This window comes from Eleutherodactylus coqui, chromosome 1 (assembly GCF_035609145.1).
Source record: "Eleutherodactylus coqui strain aEleCoq1 chromosome 1, aEleCoq1.hap1, whole genome shotgun sequence".
In the NCBI taxonomy this organism is placed as follows: Eukaryota; Metazoa; Chordata; class Amphibia; order Anura; family Eleutherodactylidae; genus Eleutherodactylus; species Eleutherodactylus coqui.
The window spans coordinates 152,831,529-152,848,062 of NC_089837.1; the positions used below are offsets into that span (position 1 = coordinate 152,831,529).

Consider the following 16,534-nt stretch of genomic DNA (forward strand, 5'->3'; position numbering starts at 1 on the left):
TAATGTTAGAATTTGCATTTTCACTTCCTGCTGTTATAAAATTATTAATAAAATATAGTCTTATACCTAAAATTGGACCCAATAAAAACTACAGTTCACCACACAAAAAAACAAGCCCTCATGTGCCATGTCGACAGAAAAATAAGTTAACCTGCAGCCAGGATGTATAAATCCCCCCCCAAAAGTCACGGCGTCCTTATGCCCAAAATAGTAAAAAAAAAAAACAGTTTCTTGTGTGCTTCTTCCCCTATTGGGGCTCATTCAGACGAGCGTTTTTATCACGCATATATAGGTGCCCTTAAGGAGGTGTGTGTGTGTGTGTGTGTGTGTGTGTGTGTGTGTGTGTGTGTGTATAGTGGTCTTAAGGGGTTAAAACACAAACCTGTACCCCAAAACTACAGTACATTACAAAAATGCAAAATAACTTAATTTCAATTTTTTTTGCTTAGTTATTATGCTGGGATGTGTGGTGATGGAGCAAATGACTGTGGGGTGAGTATTCATGGTATTCTTTCTAACAAATGGATGCTTTGTGACATTCTGTAGGCTTTCTGTTAGTACTTCTTTTTTTCTAAATTAAATGATACAGTTTTCTAAGTCATCAAACCAAATTCATATAACATAGTATTTGTGCTATATTATTGGTGGAATATACAAGGATTTAAATGGGTTGTCCAAGTGCAAACCCATTTAAGTTAAAGATATTTTTGAAAAGTATTTTATTTTAACAGAGTTGAATCTATTTTTGACCCTGTGGGTTCCCAGTCTGTGTTGCAGCTGATCACTGCAACCAATCAAAGGCTGCGCTGGTCCGGTGCCGTTTTCCTGGCATATTCCGCTTAGCACTGTAAAGAGAATTCACCGTATACAGGATGAAATTGCTCAGAATATGATATCCTTTTCTCATACATACACACAGTAACATCTTTGAGCCGATTACCTTAAGGCCTTTTACACACAACGATGATTGATCATAAGCCATTAGAGATGAGCGAGTGTACTCGTCCGAGCTTGATACTCGTTCGAGTATTAGGGTGTTCGAGATGCTCGTACTCGAAACGAGTGCCACGCGATGTTCGAGTTACTCTCACTTTCATCTCTGAGACGTTAGCGCGCTTTTCTGGCCAATAGAAAGATCATTACAACTTCCCCCTGTGACGTTCAAGCCCTATACCACCCCCCTGCAGTGAGTGGCTGGCGAGATCAGGTGTCACCCGAGTATTAAAATCTGCCAGCCTGCGGCTCGCCACAGATGCATTCTGACATAGTTCAGGGAAAGTGCTGTTGATGCCGGAGCTGCTATAGGGAGAGCGTTAGGAGTGATAGGCTTCAAGAACCCCAACGGTCCTTCTTAGGCCATAGAAATCGCAGATCGCACCTATCTGCGATCTGCGATTCTGTTCTCTTCTCTATATGCGCTCAATGGGGCCGGCGGCAGCAGCGCGACCCCATTGAGAACATATAGAAGACAAATCATTCTTCTTATATTATATATATATATTATATATATATATATTATATATATATATATATATATATATATATATATATATATATATATATATATATATATATATATATATATATATATATATATATATAGTATATATATATATATACTTACCTTGTCCCGGCCGACGGAGTTCAGCCGCGGCGGGCTGGCAGTGGGTGTGAAGGGGGTGTGAGTCAGACTCAGCGCTGAGCCAATCGGGGGCAGGTCTGACTCGCACCCCCCTTCACACCCACTGTAGGCCGGCCGCGCTGAACTCCGTCTGCCGGGACAAGGTAAGTATATACCGTATATACTGGCGTATAAGATGACTTTTGAACCCCGAAAAATCTGCTCTGAAGTCGGGGGTCGTCTTATACGCCGGATATATTATAAAAAAAAAGAAAGTGTCAAAAAAAAAATTCATTACTCACCTCCCCCGGCGTTCTGCGGCGCTGCTGCAGGCTGTCGCTCCCTCCTGGTGCCTGGCAGAGCATTGCTTTCTGGACGCAGGGCTTGAAATCCCCGCCTCCAGAAAGCTACTGTGATTAGCTAACACACGCCGTCAGCCAATCACAGCCATTCAATGACATCATTGTCATTGGCTGTGATTGGCTGAAGGCACGTGTGTTTTCTGGAGGCGGGTATTTCAAGCCCTGCGTCCAGAAAGCAATGCTCTGCCGGGGACCAGGAGGGAGCGACATCCTGCAGCAGCGCCGCAGAACGCCGGGGGAAGTGAGTAATGATTTTTATTTTTTGCTCCGCTGTATTCCCGGCGTATAAGGTGACAGTTGGGGGGTCGTCTTATACGCCCCGTCGCCTTATACGCCGGTATATACGGTATATTTTTTTTTATTGTAACACATTTCTGGATGAATTGCAGGGAAGGGCTTCTATATTTAAGCCCTTCCCGACAATTCATCCCGCGCACGCCGGCAGCCCATTGTTTTCAGTGGAACCTGCTGTATTGCCGGCTCCATTGAATTCAATGGGCTAACATCGTTCTTCTCTGCCACAGCTGTTACTGCTGTGGCAGAGGAGAACGATCTTTATGCTGACAGTGCGGGGCGGGGGGGGGGCACTCTTGCCGCTATTGTGGCTTAATAGTGGGACCTGGGAACTTGAGATGCAGCCCAACATGTAGCCCCTCGCCTGCCCTATCCGTTGCTGTCGTTCCCATCACTTTCTTGAATTGCCCCGATTTTCACAAATGAAAACCTTAGCGAGCATCGGCGATATACAAAAATGCTCAGGTCGCCCATTGACTTCAATAGGGTTCGTTACTCGAAACGAACCCTCGAGCATCGCGAAAATTTCGTCCCGAGTAACGAGCACCCGAGCATTTTGGTGCTCGCTCATCTCTATAAGCCATCTTTTGAGTGATAATCGTTGTGTGTAAACGTGCGCCAATTGTGCTCTTACCGTGCACTTTTCGTCCGCATGAAATCCTCGTGTATACTAAGCTTTGTGTATAATAAGCATCATCCTTCAGATGAGTGTAGTTTTGCTCCATATTAGGTCTGTGTTGAGGGGACAGTAATAAACAGCTAATGCAAATTTAGAGGGCTATACACATGGCTGTCTTTTTATCCTTTTTTATTTTTATTTTTTGTATACTTTCCTCTGTATTCTGTTCTTGCTTAATAGAGAAGATCAGTATTTTCCCAATAAAAAATAAAAATAGGGAGGCAAATACCGATATAAAATCTGTATTACAGACGTTTATATACACTCATCTGAAATGTAATGGTGATGGCTGTGTCTTCTCTGTAGGCAGAAATGGCACAGTATGTAGCTGGTCATGTGATTCTGCACTGATGCATCATGGGTTCGAAGAGTTAGCAGAGCATAGAGAAAGTGAGCAGGGAGAAATCTCAGCATCTGTGCTTATTTACACAAGCATATATCGACGCCGTTTTTACAGCCGGCCGATATACACGACCATCTGATGCACTGGTTTCCAATGTATCAGTTCAGATGGCCGATTTTCCTGTGCGTAAAAATGTCCGTCTGGAAAAGATAGCGCATACAATGCGCTTTCGGGTCAGCCGTTTTTACGCCTGCTGGAAAACCTAGTTTTGGACCCATCTTTTCGGCTGGAATACGCCAGCTGGTCCCATAGACTCCCATGGGAGCTGCCAGAAAAGGGAAGTGGGAGGGAGTTAAGCAGCAGCTCTGCTAACCGGTTTCCCCCTCTCTTCCCCTTGATGGCTGTTGGCAAAGGGAGAGGGTGGGACAGGGCGGGAGATTAGCAGTAGAGATGAGCAAGCATACTCGTCCGAGCTTGATGTTCGTTCGAGTATTAGGGTGCTCGAGATGCTCGTTACTCGAGACGAGCACCACGCAGTGCTTTTCTCGATTAAACGAGCACTGACCATTGAATTCAATGGAGCCGGCAATACAGCCAGCTCCATTGAAAGCAATGGGCTGCCAGCTAGCACGGGATGAATTTTCGGGAAGGGCTTAAAAATATAAGCCCTTACCTGAAATTCATCCAGAAATGTGTAAAAAGTTAAAAAAATATATACTCACCTTGTCCCGGCAGAACGATGTTAGCCCATTGAATTCAATGGAGCCGGCAATACAGCCGGCTCCATTGAAAGCAATGGGCTGCCGGCGATCGCGCAATGAATTTTCGGGAAGGGCTTAAATATATAAGCCTTTCCCTGCAATTCATCCAGAAATGTGTAAAAATAAAAAATATATATATATATATATACTCACCTGGTCCCGGCAGACGGAGTTCAGCCACAGCCAGCTGGCAGTTCTCCTGAACTGCTCTCTGTAGTATTCAGCAGCCGGGGATTTAAAATCCCCGGCTGCGGAATGAGCTGCCTCTGATTGGTCACAGCCTGACCAATCAGAGGCAGCTCTCACTCACACCCATTCATGAATTCATGAATGGGTGAGTAAGTGCTGCCTCTGATTTGCTCAGCGCAGCTCTCAGCTGAATGACAGCTGAGCTGAGCCAATCAGTGGCAGCACTCACTCACCCATTCATGAATTCATGAATGGGTGTGAGTGAGAGCTGCCTCTGATTGGTCAGGCTGTGACCAGGCTGTGACCAATCAGAGGCAGCTCATTCAGCAGGCGGGGATTTTAAATCCCCAGCTGCTGAATACTACAGAGAGCAGTTCGGGAGAACTGCCAGCTGGCCGCAGCTGAGCTCCGTCTGCCGGGACAAGGTGAGTATATATATTTTATTTTTACACATTTCTGGATGAATTGCAGGGAAGGGCTTATATATTTAAGCCCTTCCCGACAATTCATCCCGCGATCGCCGGCAGCCCATTGCTTTCAATGGAGCCGGCTGTATTGCCGGCTCCATTGAATTCAATGGGCTAACATCGTTCTGCTCTGCCACAGCTGTTACAGCTGTGGCAGAGGAGAACAATCGTTATGCTGACAGTGCAGGGGGGGGGGGGGTCTCACTCTTGCCACTATTGTGGCTTAATAGTGAGACCTCGAAGCCCGAAATGCAGCCCTGCATGTTGCTCCTCGCCTGCCCTATCCATTTCTGTGTTTTTTACATGACTTTGGTGATTTGCACCAAATGAAAACCTTAGCGGAGCACCAGTCATATACAAAAATGCTCGAGTCGCCCATTGACTTCAATGGGGTTCGTTACTCGAAACGAACTCTCGAGCATCACTGAAAGTTCGACTCGAGTAAGGAGCACTCGAGCATTTTGGTGCTCGCTCATCTCTAATTAGCACACTAGCTCCTGCCCCCTCCCTATGCCGACAGCTAAATTCTCTCCCCCGCCTAACATAAATAGGAGATGCAGCTGTGACGCGGCTGAACAAAAAATTGCAACCCCCATATGAAGGAGCCCTCAAGATGATGTCTCATAAGTATTAGACAGGAGGCTGCATTTCATGAAAGCCACTGCAATAAACAGAAGAGAGAAGACCTCCAGATTGTGACAGAAAATCAGGCAATGGATGGGGGTGGGGAAGCAGGGATGGAAAAATGAGTTTTCGCCGGGTTGGTCCTTTAAATCAACTTTTATTTCATAGTCAAAAAATTTCAGTATACCATAAATGTAGAATGTATGTTTAATATATTTGTTACAAATATTTTCATTGCCAGTCTCCTCTTCATATATAGCAAATGCCATACAAACTTGGGGGCATGCTATCATTTTTAGTTTGTATCATGCCCGCGCTATTTGGGTAGCACAGCCGTCTATTCGCTTCATATTGTAATACCAATGTGATTCAAACTCCATAAAATATTCTTCATGCCAAACAGACATTTGTTATGCAGTGACCATTTGTTTGATGTACGCTACATTTGTGAAAAAGGCCCCTATGTTCCGAGACTACTCTATACGCAGCGTGCTTTGGTAGTCAGAGACATTGTGGCGACCTGCAGAAACTAGATAAAGGAGGGATACAGTGCTCATCCATATGAGAGCAGGGGAGTGGCCCAAACCATGGAATTACACTGTACATAGGGTAGTCTGAGAAGCGGACATCCATTATACAAACATGCTAATGGGAATGGGGGTGAATGAAAGCAGCAACATTGAAAAGTAGGTCTCCGGATGTGGTGTTATACATTCTGCATATACAGTAAGATTTTTATAGTAAACTGGAGGGCAGCTTTAATATTTGTAATAAAATGAAATATACGATTAATTGGAGTCCAAAGCAACAGCATGGTGAACTTTTGAGACCTTACTGGTTGCACACCACTCAGCAGGCTAGTATGTAACATTTTGAATATGCATAAAGTAACTGGGACAACAACGTTATAATGTTTTTCAGGCCTTAAAGATGGCTCATGCCGGAATCTCATTGTCAGAGTTGGAGGCCTCTGTAGCTTCACCGTTTACATCGAAAACCCCCAATATTGAATGTGTGCCAAAACTTATCAAGTGAGTTCTACTAAGTTATAAATAAAAAAATGCTTTATTATGTTGCAGTATTGCGAATGATGACTGCAGTGCATGCAAACTCATATATATAGTTTTGTCACAGCTAGTTCTCTATAAAACAGCATATTGGAATGTTTCTTTGCCACAGTTGGTTTAAGGTACGAGAATTAGATTGAAAAACAAATTCTCCTATCCATTTCTATGCAAGGGCTTCGACTGACAACCGTGTTTTTGCTTGTCTTTGCGCATGGGAAAATCCTGGCCGCAAAACATGGAGAATAGGATGCATTGATCTCAATGGGTTCATTCTCACTTCTTTTTTTAAGCCCGCTGTTTCACGGGCGCAAATAAATAGGGTATTAGTGTATCTTGACGCCAACCGTAAGCAAGGGGTTTGACAGGGGTAACGCCCCTCTAACACCCATAGCTGCCGATTTGGGTCAAGATCAGAAGGTGCTGTTAGCTGCCTCTTTCCTGTCCATGGCTCCGTGCTGTCACAGAGAAGCGGTCAGTGTTTTGCTCCGCAGATAGATGCCTTTCCCCCAGCCCTGCTACATTATGGCTCCCTGTAGTCCTGCACTGTACCCCCGACGCTGTGTTGTGGGTGCTGCAGAGCGACTTTTAGTACTGGCGGCGGAGGGTAGGGGAGAGAGAAGGGCCCGCCGCTGGCAAAGTCTCTTCACCTCGCTGTGCACTGCCTGAGGCTGACCCTGCTCTGCTGTTTAACACAAAGGGGGCTAGCACAGGTGGGTAAGGGCCTTTTAGAAGTACTAATGCGCAGCTGCAGCGGGGGACCTGCGTGCGGCGGCTTCCACTTACTGTACTCGGGCGGTGTGGCCTCCGTGCTGCTGCACCTTAGGGGAATCGGCTTAATACTGCTTCGGTGCCCCTGCTGATTAGCAGTCTCTGCAGTTCATGTGCCACCGGCCGGGAAGGAGCGGTATAATCAGCCGCGTTTTGCACGGGCGCTGTGCAAATCTCTTGCAGCTTTGGCTGGCTGGCTGACTGCCTGCCTGCCTGCAGCGGGGAAACATGTCTGCTTTCTTCATCAATCCTTACTGGGCAGCCAGGACCTAAATCCCATCCACGTCAGCAGCCAATCACATTCAGGGGCCGTCAACCCCCCCCCCCCCCGTCAAACTTGACTCCACCAGTAGTTCCTGGTAGCGTCAAGATACACTAATACCAATAAGTAGGACCTTCTCTATTTTGTGTGCACAAAAAAAGCCCCATAGAGATCTATGGGAGGTGCGCAAACATGCACATCTGCCCACACGGGTATGCAATAAATGCTGTGTATATCTGCGATAACTGGCGAGTGTATTGCAATACACCCTTGTCTGTCAAAGCCCTAAGGCTGTATTTACATGAGCAAGTTTTTGTGTGAGCTCTGCCTGGGGGCTTATTCAGACGGGCGTGTATCAGTCGGGTTTTTACACCCAGCCAATATACGCTGCCCCTCCCTGCAAAGGGGAGGAGGCGGGACAGGAGCAGTGCTCTGAGCTCCTGCCCCCTCTTTGCCCCTCACCACTGTTTGCAATGGGAGGGGGGTGGGGGGGAGCTAAGTTCCGCCCCAGTCCTGCAAACCCGACCGTTATACACCCGTGTGAAAAGCCCTAAGTCTGAGATGTACAGAACCCGCAGGGAAAAAGAAGCCATTTATTTGAATGGGTTTATTGACAATTGTGATTTTTTTTTTTCATAGGGACCAATAGTTTGAGTTTGAAAAATCACTGCTTGTCCTATTCTTGTCCAGTTCTCAGATGATATTGGGGCACATAAATGTGTAGTGTCCTGCAAATCAGACAGCACAGGGACGCACAAACCATTCTCTACCACGAGAATATGGCCTAAAACTTATTAGGAAGAGTGCACAAGGCTATTTAGCCCGATTTAGTTCCAGATGTGGTCTGTTACCTGTGAAATTTGCGCACCTCAGGTGCGCAAATAAAATAGAGCATTCTGCTGGTTTTTTTTGCGCGCCTGCCTAAAAGCAGAGTGATTATTGCAATAAGGACAGCCACCCTCTCCATTGCACACACACAAACGAAAATGAGAACCAATTAAAATCAATGGGTTCTATTTTCTGTGTATTGTGCACACAAATTTTTCGCAGGCAAACATGTGAAATTGCCCTTATAATCACAGAAATGTCTGCAATTAATTTGCTACGTGTTAATATACCATTAGGGCTCCCGCACAAAGGCGCATGCGCACAGGCAAAATCTGCCAGAAGAATCCATTGATTTAAATGAGTTCCTTTAGGCCACCCTCACACAGGCGCTTTTTACCTCAATTTGCGTGGCACTTTCAACACCGCGCTATTCGCAGTACAACACTCCCATTGTTTTCAATGGGACAGCTCAGACAGCTGCTTAATTGCAGTGCTTTTCGAGCGGTGCACGTTCTATTTTTGGGGGTTAGTGTTCCTCATCAATAATCCGGGAATGCTAAAGCGGGCAATATTGCGACCGAAAACGAAAGTAAAATGCGTCAAAGCGTCGTGATATAAATCGCTTCCCTTTCAACAGCGCCATAGCAACACCTGTGTGGGTCAGACCTTACATGGTCTTTTTTTCGGCAATTGTGCGACATGCTCTATTTTAGTGTGCGATTTCTTGTGGAAAATCGAAAATCTTAGGACAAAGTAGACTTGCCTCCCTACTCAAACATGGCGCTGCCATGACCAGTCTGCTGTAAGTGCTTCCGGCAGCGAAAAAAAGTACAGTAAAAAATGCTGATTTGAGCGTGATGGCACGCAGTCACATGCCCTGCATAGCACATATATGCTTGTGATAGCGAGACATATATGTGCTAATGCCTGTGTGTGGCTGCCCCCAAGATATTTCTATCTACCATGTTTCCCAAAAATAAGACACTGTCTTATATTAAATTTTGTCCCAAAAGAGGCAAAATTTAATTTCAGGGGGGGTATACTCACCACGCAGCTGAGGTCTGTGTCCCCCACGATGGCACAACTGCAGGCTGCTGTGTAATCCTCCCTGCTGTCGGAGGGTTCGCTTTCTGGTATATGGAGCTTTGAATTACCCCGGCTCCAGCAAGTGAGCACTGTGATTGGATCAAGCGTCAGCCAATCACAGCCGGCGCTCGAACTAATCACAGCCATTCAGTGATGTCTTATTTTCAGGAAAACCTGACATGCAGTGCTTGTACAAAGGACCTGCCTGATGGTGTTTAGCCATCTCAGTCATGTGATTGTGAAGTAAAGGATTGATAGGAGGGACATATATAGTAGATATTGTAGCTAGGAATGCGTAACTAAAGTCCATAATCTATGATTGCCTTTATATCTTGGCATGTGGGAGCAATGCTAATTATTTTCAAGATATAAAAACACTTATTATCCTCATGATAAGCTGATGACAACGAATCTGAAAATGAATGAGATTTATTTATTTTTTTTCTTTTCAGAGAAGGAAGAAACTGTCTAGTCACTTCATTCTGCGTGTTCAAGTATATAGCAATGTACGCTATGATTGAACTGATATGTTTGTTGCTTCTATTCTGGGTATGATTTATAAATATGTTCACTTTCTGCTATTTAAATAGTATTGGAAAATGTAACTTAATATTAACCTTTTAAAATTTGCCTTTAATTACATATTAGTGTAATATAAGGGTGATCAATGAGTGGAACAGGTTACCACGGGAGGTGGTGAGTTCTTCAATGGGAAGTGTTCAAACGAAGGCTGGACAAATATCCATCTGGGATGATTTAGTGAATCCTGCATTGAGCAGAGGGTTGGATCCGATGACCCTGGAAGTCCCTTACAACTCTACCATTCTATGATTCTATGGTATAAACAGCGACGTGTTCTGTATGTCTGTGCAGGTGGCCAGACTTGCTGTATGCACAGTCCTGTTCTATGTGGTATGCATGACTTTGTGTGTTGATCTGTGCAGGTGGCCAGACATGAGGTGTGAACTGTCGTGTTCTGTGTTCAGCATGTGTGAGCAATGTCTTGTCCTGTGTTTGGTGCATCTCTCCAGGTTCCTAATCAGGAAGAGCCAGGTCCCAGAATGTGGCTGTCCTTATCGCGATAATCACTCTGCTTTTAGGCAGGCTTTCTCCACTTTACCTGATGAGTAAGGGTCAGGTATCCTTCCATCATTGCCTGGAGAGGTGTAGTTTGTCAGTGCAAATACTATGAGTGGTGTTTGCAGTTTTATTAGGACACCATCTTGCATCCTTACTGAGGCGTGGCACTTTTAGTGCGCCGAGCGGACATAACAGCTCCACTCCCATTTCCATTACTTAGTCCCAGATCACTGTCTATACTGTCTTCCCCTCCATCTCTGTGATTGCCTTCCCGCTAGTTTAAAAGCTTCTCCCCCAGCAGAGCTGCACCCTCTACATTGAGATACAGTCCATCCCTACAGTAGAACCTGTAGCCAACAGAAAAGTCATTCCAGTTCTCCAGGAATCCAAATCCCTCTTTCCTACACCAACTCTGCAGCCACTTGTTTACCTCCCTAATCTCCTGCTGCCTTTCTGGTGTGGTACAGATGAAATCATTTGTTAGAGGTAGGTGGGAGCCCTTAAAATGTGTACAATGACCACTGGATCCTCACCAGCTCCTACCAGAAATCTGTCAACCCGATCCGTGTTGTGTCAAACTACAGCGCCAGGAAGATAACACACTGTTCGATGAACCTGGTCTTTGTGGCAGATTGCCCTGTCTGTCACCCTAATTGAGTCCCCACTACCAGGACCTGTCTAACCTGCCCTGTGTTCCTTTTACCCTTCTTACTGAAGCAGGCGTTCCTTTAGCGGTCAGAGGCCATGTAGTGCTGCAGCAGTGTTAATTTTGTAAATGGCAAAAATTCTGTAATTGGGCTAAAAACAACAGATGTTACATCTTAGTCCACTTTTCAGAAGTGTATTTAGACATTTATAACATGCAACTTTTTGAAAGGTCACAACTAGAGATGAGTGAGCGTACTCGCTAAGGCAAATTACTCGAGCGAGTATTGCCTTTTGCGAGTACCTGCTCGCTCGTCTCAAAAGATTCGGGTGTCGGCGGGGGTGAGCAGTGAGTTGCGGGAGTGAGCATGGGGGAGAGAGAGAGATCTCCGCTCCCCGCCCCCCACTGGCACCCGAATCTTTTGAGACAAGCGGGCAGGTACTTGCAAAAGGCAATACTCGCTCAAGTAATTTGCCTTAGCGAGTACGCTCACTCATCTCTAGTCACAACATTTGTTGCAATCTCACTCTAGTAGCTGGGTGGCATACAAAGTGAGTCCACATCTTTAGACCTATTCAAATTTGCAAAAAATTATCAACATTGTGCAAAATTAAACATAGCATATTTAAACTGGAGACGGGAAGAAAAGCTGTCAAAAACTGATGTAAAAAGTTACCCTGATTATAAAAACCCCATTGTAGCTAAAGGTGTTTAATGTTCCATAGCTTTGATTGATTCCTTTTCTTCAGTTCGGTATTTAAAGGGTTTCTAAGTCTTTCTTTTTCTTTATGTGCAGGAAAAAAAAGTACTTGGAACTCGTCATTATTTAATGCAAGATATGGCTATAACGATCACCGTCACATTAACAAGTAAGTCTTTTTTAATTTTAGATTTCTTAGTTTCTGTTTCAATGGTTTGCCTTTTAAGTCTTTTAAAACCTTTTTAGAACAAAATACTATATATTAAAGCTTTAGGACTATAGATGTTAAAAGATGTTGATGTAAAGATCAAATACAATCTAAGGGCGCATGCAGAAGACAGTATATCGGCCAGGTATTCACGCCGGCCGATATACGCGTCTCTCTCTGCAGGGGAAGGAGGCTGGAAGTGCCAGGAGCAGTGCTTTGAGCTTCCGTCCCCTCTTTGCTTCCTCTCCACTCCCTCTCCGCGGGAGAGGAGGCGGGACGGGGTGGGGCTAAGTTCCGGGAATTGGCTTCGCCCCCGTTCCACCTCTCCTCATTGAAAATAGTGCAGGGGGGTGTAGAGGAGGCGGAGAGGGGGCGGGAGCTCAGAGCACTGCTCCCGACTCTTCCAGCCTCCTCCCCCTGCAGAGAGGGACGCCGTATATCGGCCGGCGTGAATACGCAGCCGATATACGGTCGTCTGAATGCGCACTTATAATGTATATTGTACATTTTTGGGTTTAGTCTCAAAGCATTCTAGATACAAAGTTGCAGTAGAAAAAAAAACTAATAAGGGGAGTAAACAAAATTAAGTAAATACCATGTAGAATCCAGGTAAAACGTATGACTCCTAATATTTTATGTAGATATAATTATTCAAGTGAGCATAAAAAATGTATACCAAGAGAGTTCATAATCAATCTTTTTTACATAATTCGCAGCTTAGTTGCCATTACATCCTATGCAGTTTTAATACAGTTTGATCAGCTTTTCTGACATTTTCCTGTTTTTGTATTTGTGGATATGCTGTAATTTACAGAGGTACTATATGGAAACATATTTTAACATTACAATCCTTCACCCTTTTTTGTTGCTAATTAATACCTGGTTGGTGCTTACTTATGAGGGACTTACTCCCTCAATTCTCTGTCTACTAATGTTGCGTTACGCCACCTGCTTTAGCTACCAAACTTCTGTATAGTACCCCAAAACTTTTATTGTACAGATCTATACCAATACAGTGTTCTTCTGACATACATTTGATATTTTTTTAATGGTGCTGAAGTGCAACTGGAACTGTCAAACAGAAACCAAGTGTATGCCATACAATATTGTCCCCAGGTATTGGTTTGTATCCTTCTGTGCTGCTAGTCTTTTCATATAGTATCCAGTTTAGTTTTTTTCTTTTCGCAGTTCCACTTTAGGGCCCAAGGTGTGAATGAAAGCTTACACATTACATTATACTGGACATATTACATTATACTGGACACTGACAAAATTCAGTTCAGTACACATGCACTAACAGCATCCTTTTGTTTTTCAGTGAGTTTAACTGGCCCAGCCCTGAAACTGGCTCCCTATCGGCCTTCTGGACAGCTCATTTCACCACCTTTGTTATTGTCAATGATTTTCCACATCATCTTTAGTTTGGTTGTGCAAACAATTGCGTTCACGGTGGTTCAGCAGCAGCCATGGTACAATGACAGTGATGTTTTAAGGTAATTTTAAATATTCTCAGTCTATAAAATTGAGATCTAGGATGGTGCTAGTTGTAAATGTTAATACGGTCTCTAATAATTGAGGATTATAAATGACTTATTGTTCTGTATAGTATATAGAGATGAGCGAGCACCAAAATGCTCGGGTGCTCGTTACTCGGGACGAAATTTTCGCGATGCTCGAGGGTTCGTTTCGAGTAACGAACCCCATTGAAGTCAATGGGCGACCCGAGCATTTTTGTATATCGCCGATGCTCGCTAAGGTTTTCATTTGTGAAAATCGGGGCAATTCAAGAAAGTGATGGGAACGACACAGCAACGGATAGGGCAGGCGAGGGGCTACATGTTGGGCTGCATCTCAAGTTCACAGGTCCCACTATTAAGCCACAATAGCGGCAAGAGTGCCCCCCCCCCCCCCCCCCCCCGCACTGTCAGCATAAAGATCGTTCTCCTCTGCCACAGCTGTAACAGCTGTGGCAGAGAAGAACGATGTTAGCCCATTGAATTTAAGGGAGCCGGCAATACAGCAGGTTCCACTGAAAGCAATGGGCTGCCGGCGTGCGCAGGATGAATTGTCGGGAAGGGCTTAAATATATAAGCCCTTCCCTGCAATTCATCCAGAAATGTGTTACAATAAAAATATATATCGTATATACCGGCGTATAAGGCGACGGGGCGTATACGGCGACCCCCCCAACTGTCACCTTATACGCCGGGAATACAGCGGAGCAAAGAATAAAAATCATTACTCACTTCCCCCGGCGTTCTGCGGTGCTGCTGCAGGCTGTCGCTCCCTCCTGGTCCCCGGCAGAGCATTGCTTTCTGGACGCAGGGCTTTAAATCCCCGCCTCCAGAAAACACACGTGCCTTCAGCCAATCACAGCCATTCAATGACACCTAATACTCGAACGAGTATCAAGCTCGGACGAGTATGCTCGCTCATCTCTAATAGTATATCAAATATGCATTGAACTAAGCTGAACATAAAGTTAATAGAATCAGCAATTTCATCACCGAGTAACAATACAATAACTCTGCCAAAGGAGAAAATCCATCTATGTAGTGACTCCTACAGATGGATAACCAGTAGAGTTGAGCGAACGTACTCGTCCGAGCTTGATACTCGTTCGAGTATTAGCGTGTTCGAGATGCTCGTTACTTGAGGCGAGCACCACGCGATGTTCGAGTTACTTTCACTTTTATCTCTGAGATGTTAGCGCGCTTTTCTGGCCAATAGAAAGACAGGGAAGGCATTACAACTTCCTCCTGTGATGTTCCAGCCCTATACCACCCCGCTGCAGTGAGTGGCTGGCGAGATCAGGTGTCACCCGAGTATATAAATCGGCCCCTCCCGCGGCTCGCCACAGATGCATTCTGACAGAGATCAGGGACAGTGCTGCTGATGCCGGAGCTGCTATAGGGAGAGTGTTAGGATTGATTTTAGGCTTCAAGAACCCCAACGGTCCTTCTTAGGGCCACATCTGACCGTGTGCAGTACTGTTGAGGCTGCTTTTTGCAGTGTTGCACATTTTTATTTTTTTTTTGTATATCGGCCGTGCAGAGCATTGCGTCCTCAGTCTGCAGTAATTTTACCTAGTATAGGGCCAGTAGTGCTGAGGCAGGGACAGTGAAAAACGTGAAAGACATATACTGTCTATATAGGCAGTGGGCTTTTCCAAAAAAATTTGGGACAAAAAAATATATTTGGGCTGCCTGTGACCGTCCTGAGTGTACTGCGTCTCTGCTGGGGGTAGTAGTCCTAATTAATACACAGCTAAGTGTTACAGCAGGCTTGCGCAAAATTCTTTCCTGGCTCTGCTGTGCGTTCTGTAAGGGAAGTCAGCCTCCAACCACAGGCCAATAAGCGGCACATTTAATTACAGCGTTCTGTTTCTGCACTACTGGTAATACACCATGCTGAGGGGTAGGGGTAGGCCTAGAGGACGTGGACGCGGGCAAGGACGCGGAGGCCCAAGTCAGGGTGTGGGCACAGGCCGAGCTCCTGATCCAGGTGTATCGCAGCCGACTGCTGCGGGATTAGGAGAAAGGCACGTTTCTGGCGTCCCCACATTCATCTCACAATTAATGGGTCCACGCGGTAGACCTTCATTAGAAAATGAGCAGCGTGAGCAGGTCCTGTCGTGGATGGCAGAAAGTGCATCCAGCAATCTATCGACCACCCAGAGTTCTGCGCCGTCCACTGCTGCAACTCTGAATCCTCTGGCTGCTGCTCCTCCTTCCTCCCAGCCTCCTCACTCCATTACAATGACACATTCTGAGGAGCAGGCAGACTCCTAGGAACTGTTCCCGGGCCCCTGCCCAGAATGGGCAGCAATGGTTCCTCTCCCACCGGAAGAGTTTGTCGTGACCGATGCCCAACCTTTGGAAAGTTCCCGGGGTCTGGGGGATGAGGCTGGGGACTTCCGGCAACTGTCTCAAGAGCTTTCAGTGGGTGAGGAGAACGATGATGATGAGACACAGTTGTCTATCACTCAGGTAGTAGTAATTGGAGTAAGTCCGAGGGAGGAGCGCACAGAGGATTCGGAGGAAGAGGTCTTCAGAGGGGGAGGCAAGTGCAGCAGCAGGGCAGGTTGGAAGAGCCAGTGCGGTGGCCAGGGGTAGAGGCAGGGCCAGACCGAATAATCCACCAACTGTTTCCCAAAGCGCCCCCTCGCGCCATGCCACCCTGCAGAGGCCGAGGTGCTCAAAGGTCTGGCAGTTTTTCACTGAGAGTGCAGACGACCGACGAACAGTGGTGTGCAACCTTTGTCGCGCCAAGATCAGTCGGGGAGCCACCACCACCAGCCTCACCAAAACCAGCATGCGCAGACATATGATGGCCAAGCACCCTACAAGGTGGGACGAAGGCCGTTCACCGCCTCCAGTTTGCACCACTGCCTCTCCCCCTGTGCCCCAACCTGCCACTGAGATCCAACCCCCCTCTCAGGACACAGGCACTACCGTCTCCTGGCCTGCACCCACATCCTCACCTCCGCTGTCCTCGGCCCCATCCACCAATGTCTCTCATCGCAGCGTCCAGCCGTCGCTAGCGCAAG

General features: G+C 46.0%; 1 protein-coding gene across 2 annotated transcripts in view; it reads left to right on the forward strand.

Moving 5' to 3' along the window:
• The window catches only part of LOC136627001 (probable cation-transporting ATPase 13A5), a 130,175-nt gene that overhangs the window by 88,542 nt on the left and 25,099 nt on the right, over positions 1 to 16,534 (forward strand). Inside the window, exons 22-26 of one of the 2 annotated variants that reach the window (XM_066601957.1) lie at positions 450 to 492; positions 6,262 to 6,371; positions 9,804 to 9,900; positions 11,874 to 11,946; positions 13,304 to 13,478. In XM_066601957.1, the coding sequence (XP_066458054.1) occupies positions 450 to 492; positions 6,262 to 6,371; positions 9,804 to 9,900; positions 11,874 to 11,946; positions 13,304 to 13,478 (498 nt within the window). Of the gene's footprint in view, positions 1 to 449; positions 493 to 6,261; positions 6,372 to 9,803; positions 9,901 to 11,873; positions 11,947 to 13,303; positions 13,479 to 16,534 lie in introns of those variants that run through there. The other variant, XM_066601964.1, reaches the window with a different exon arrangement.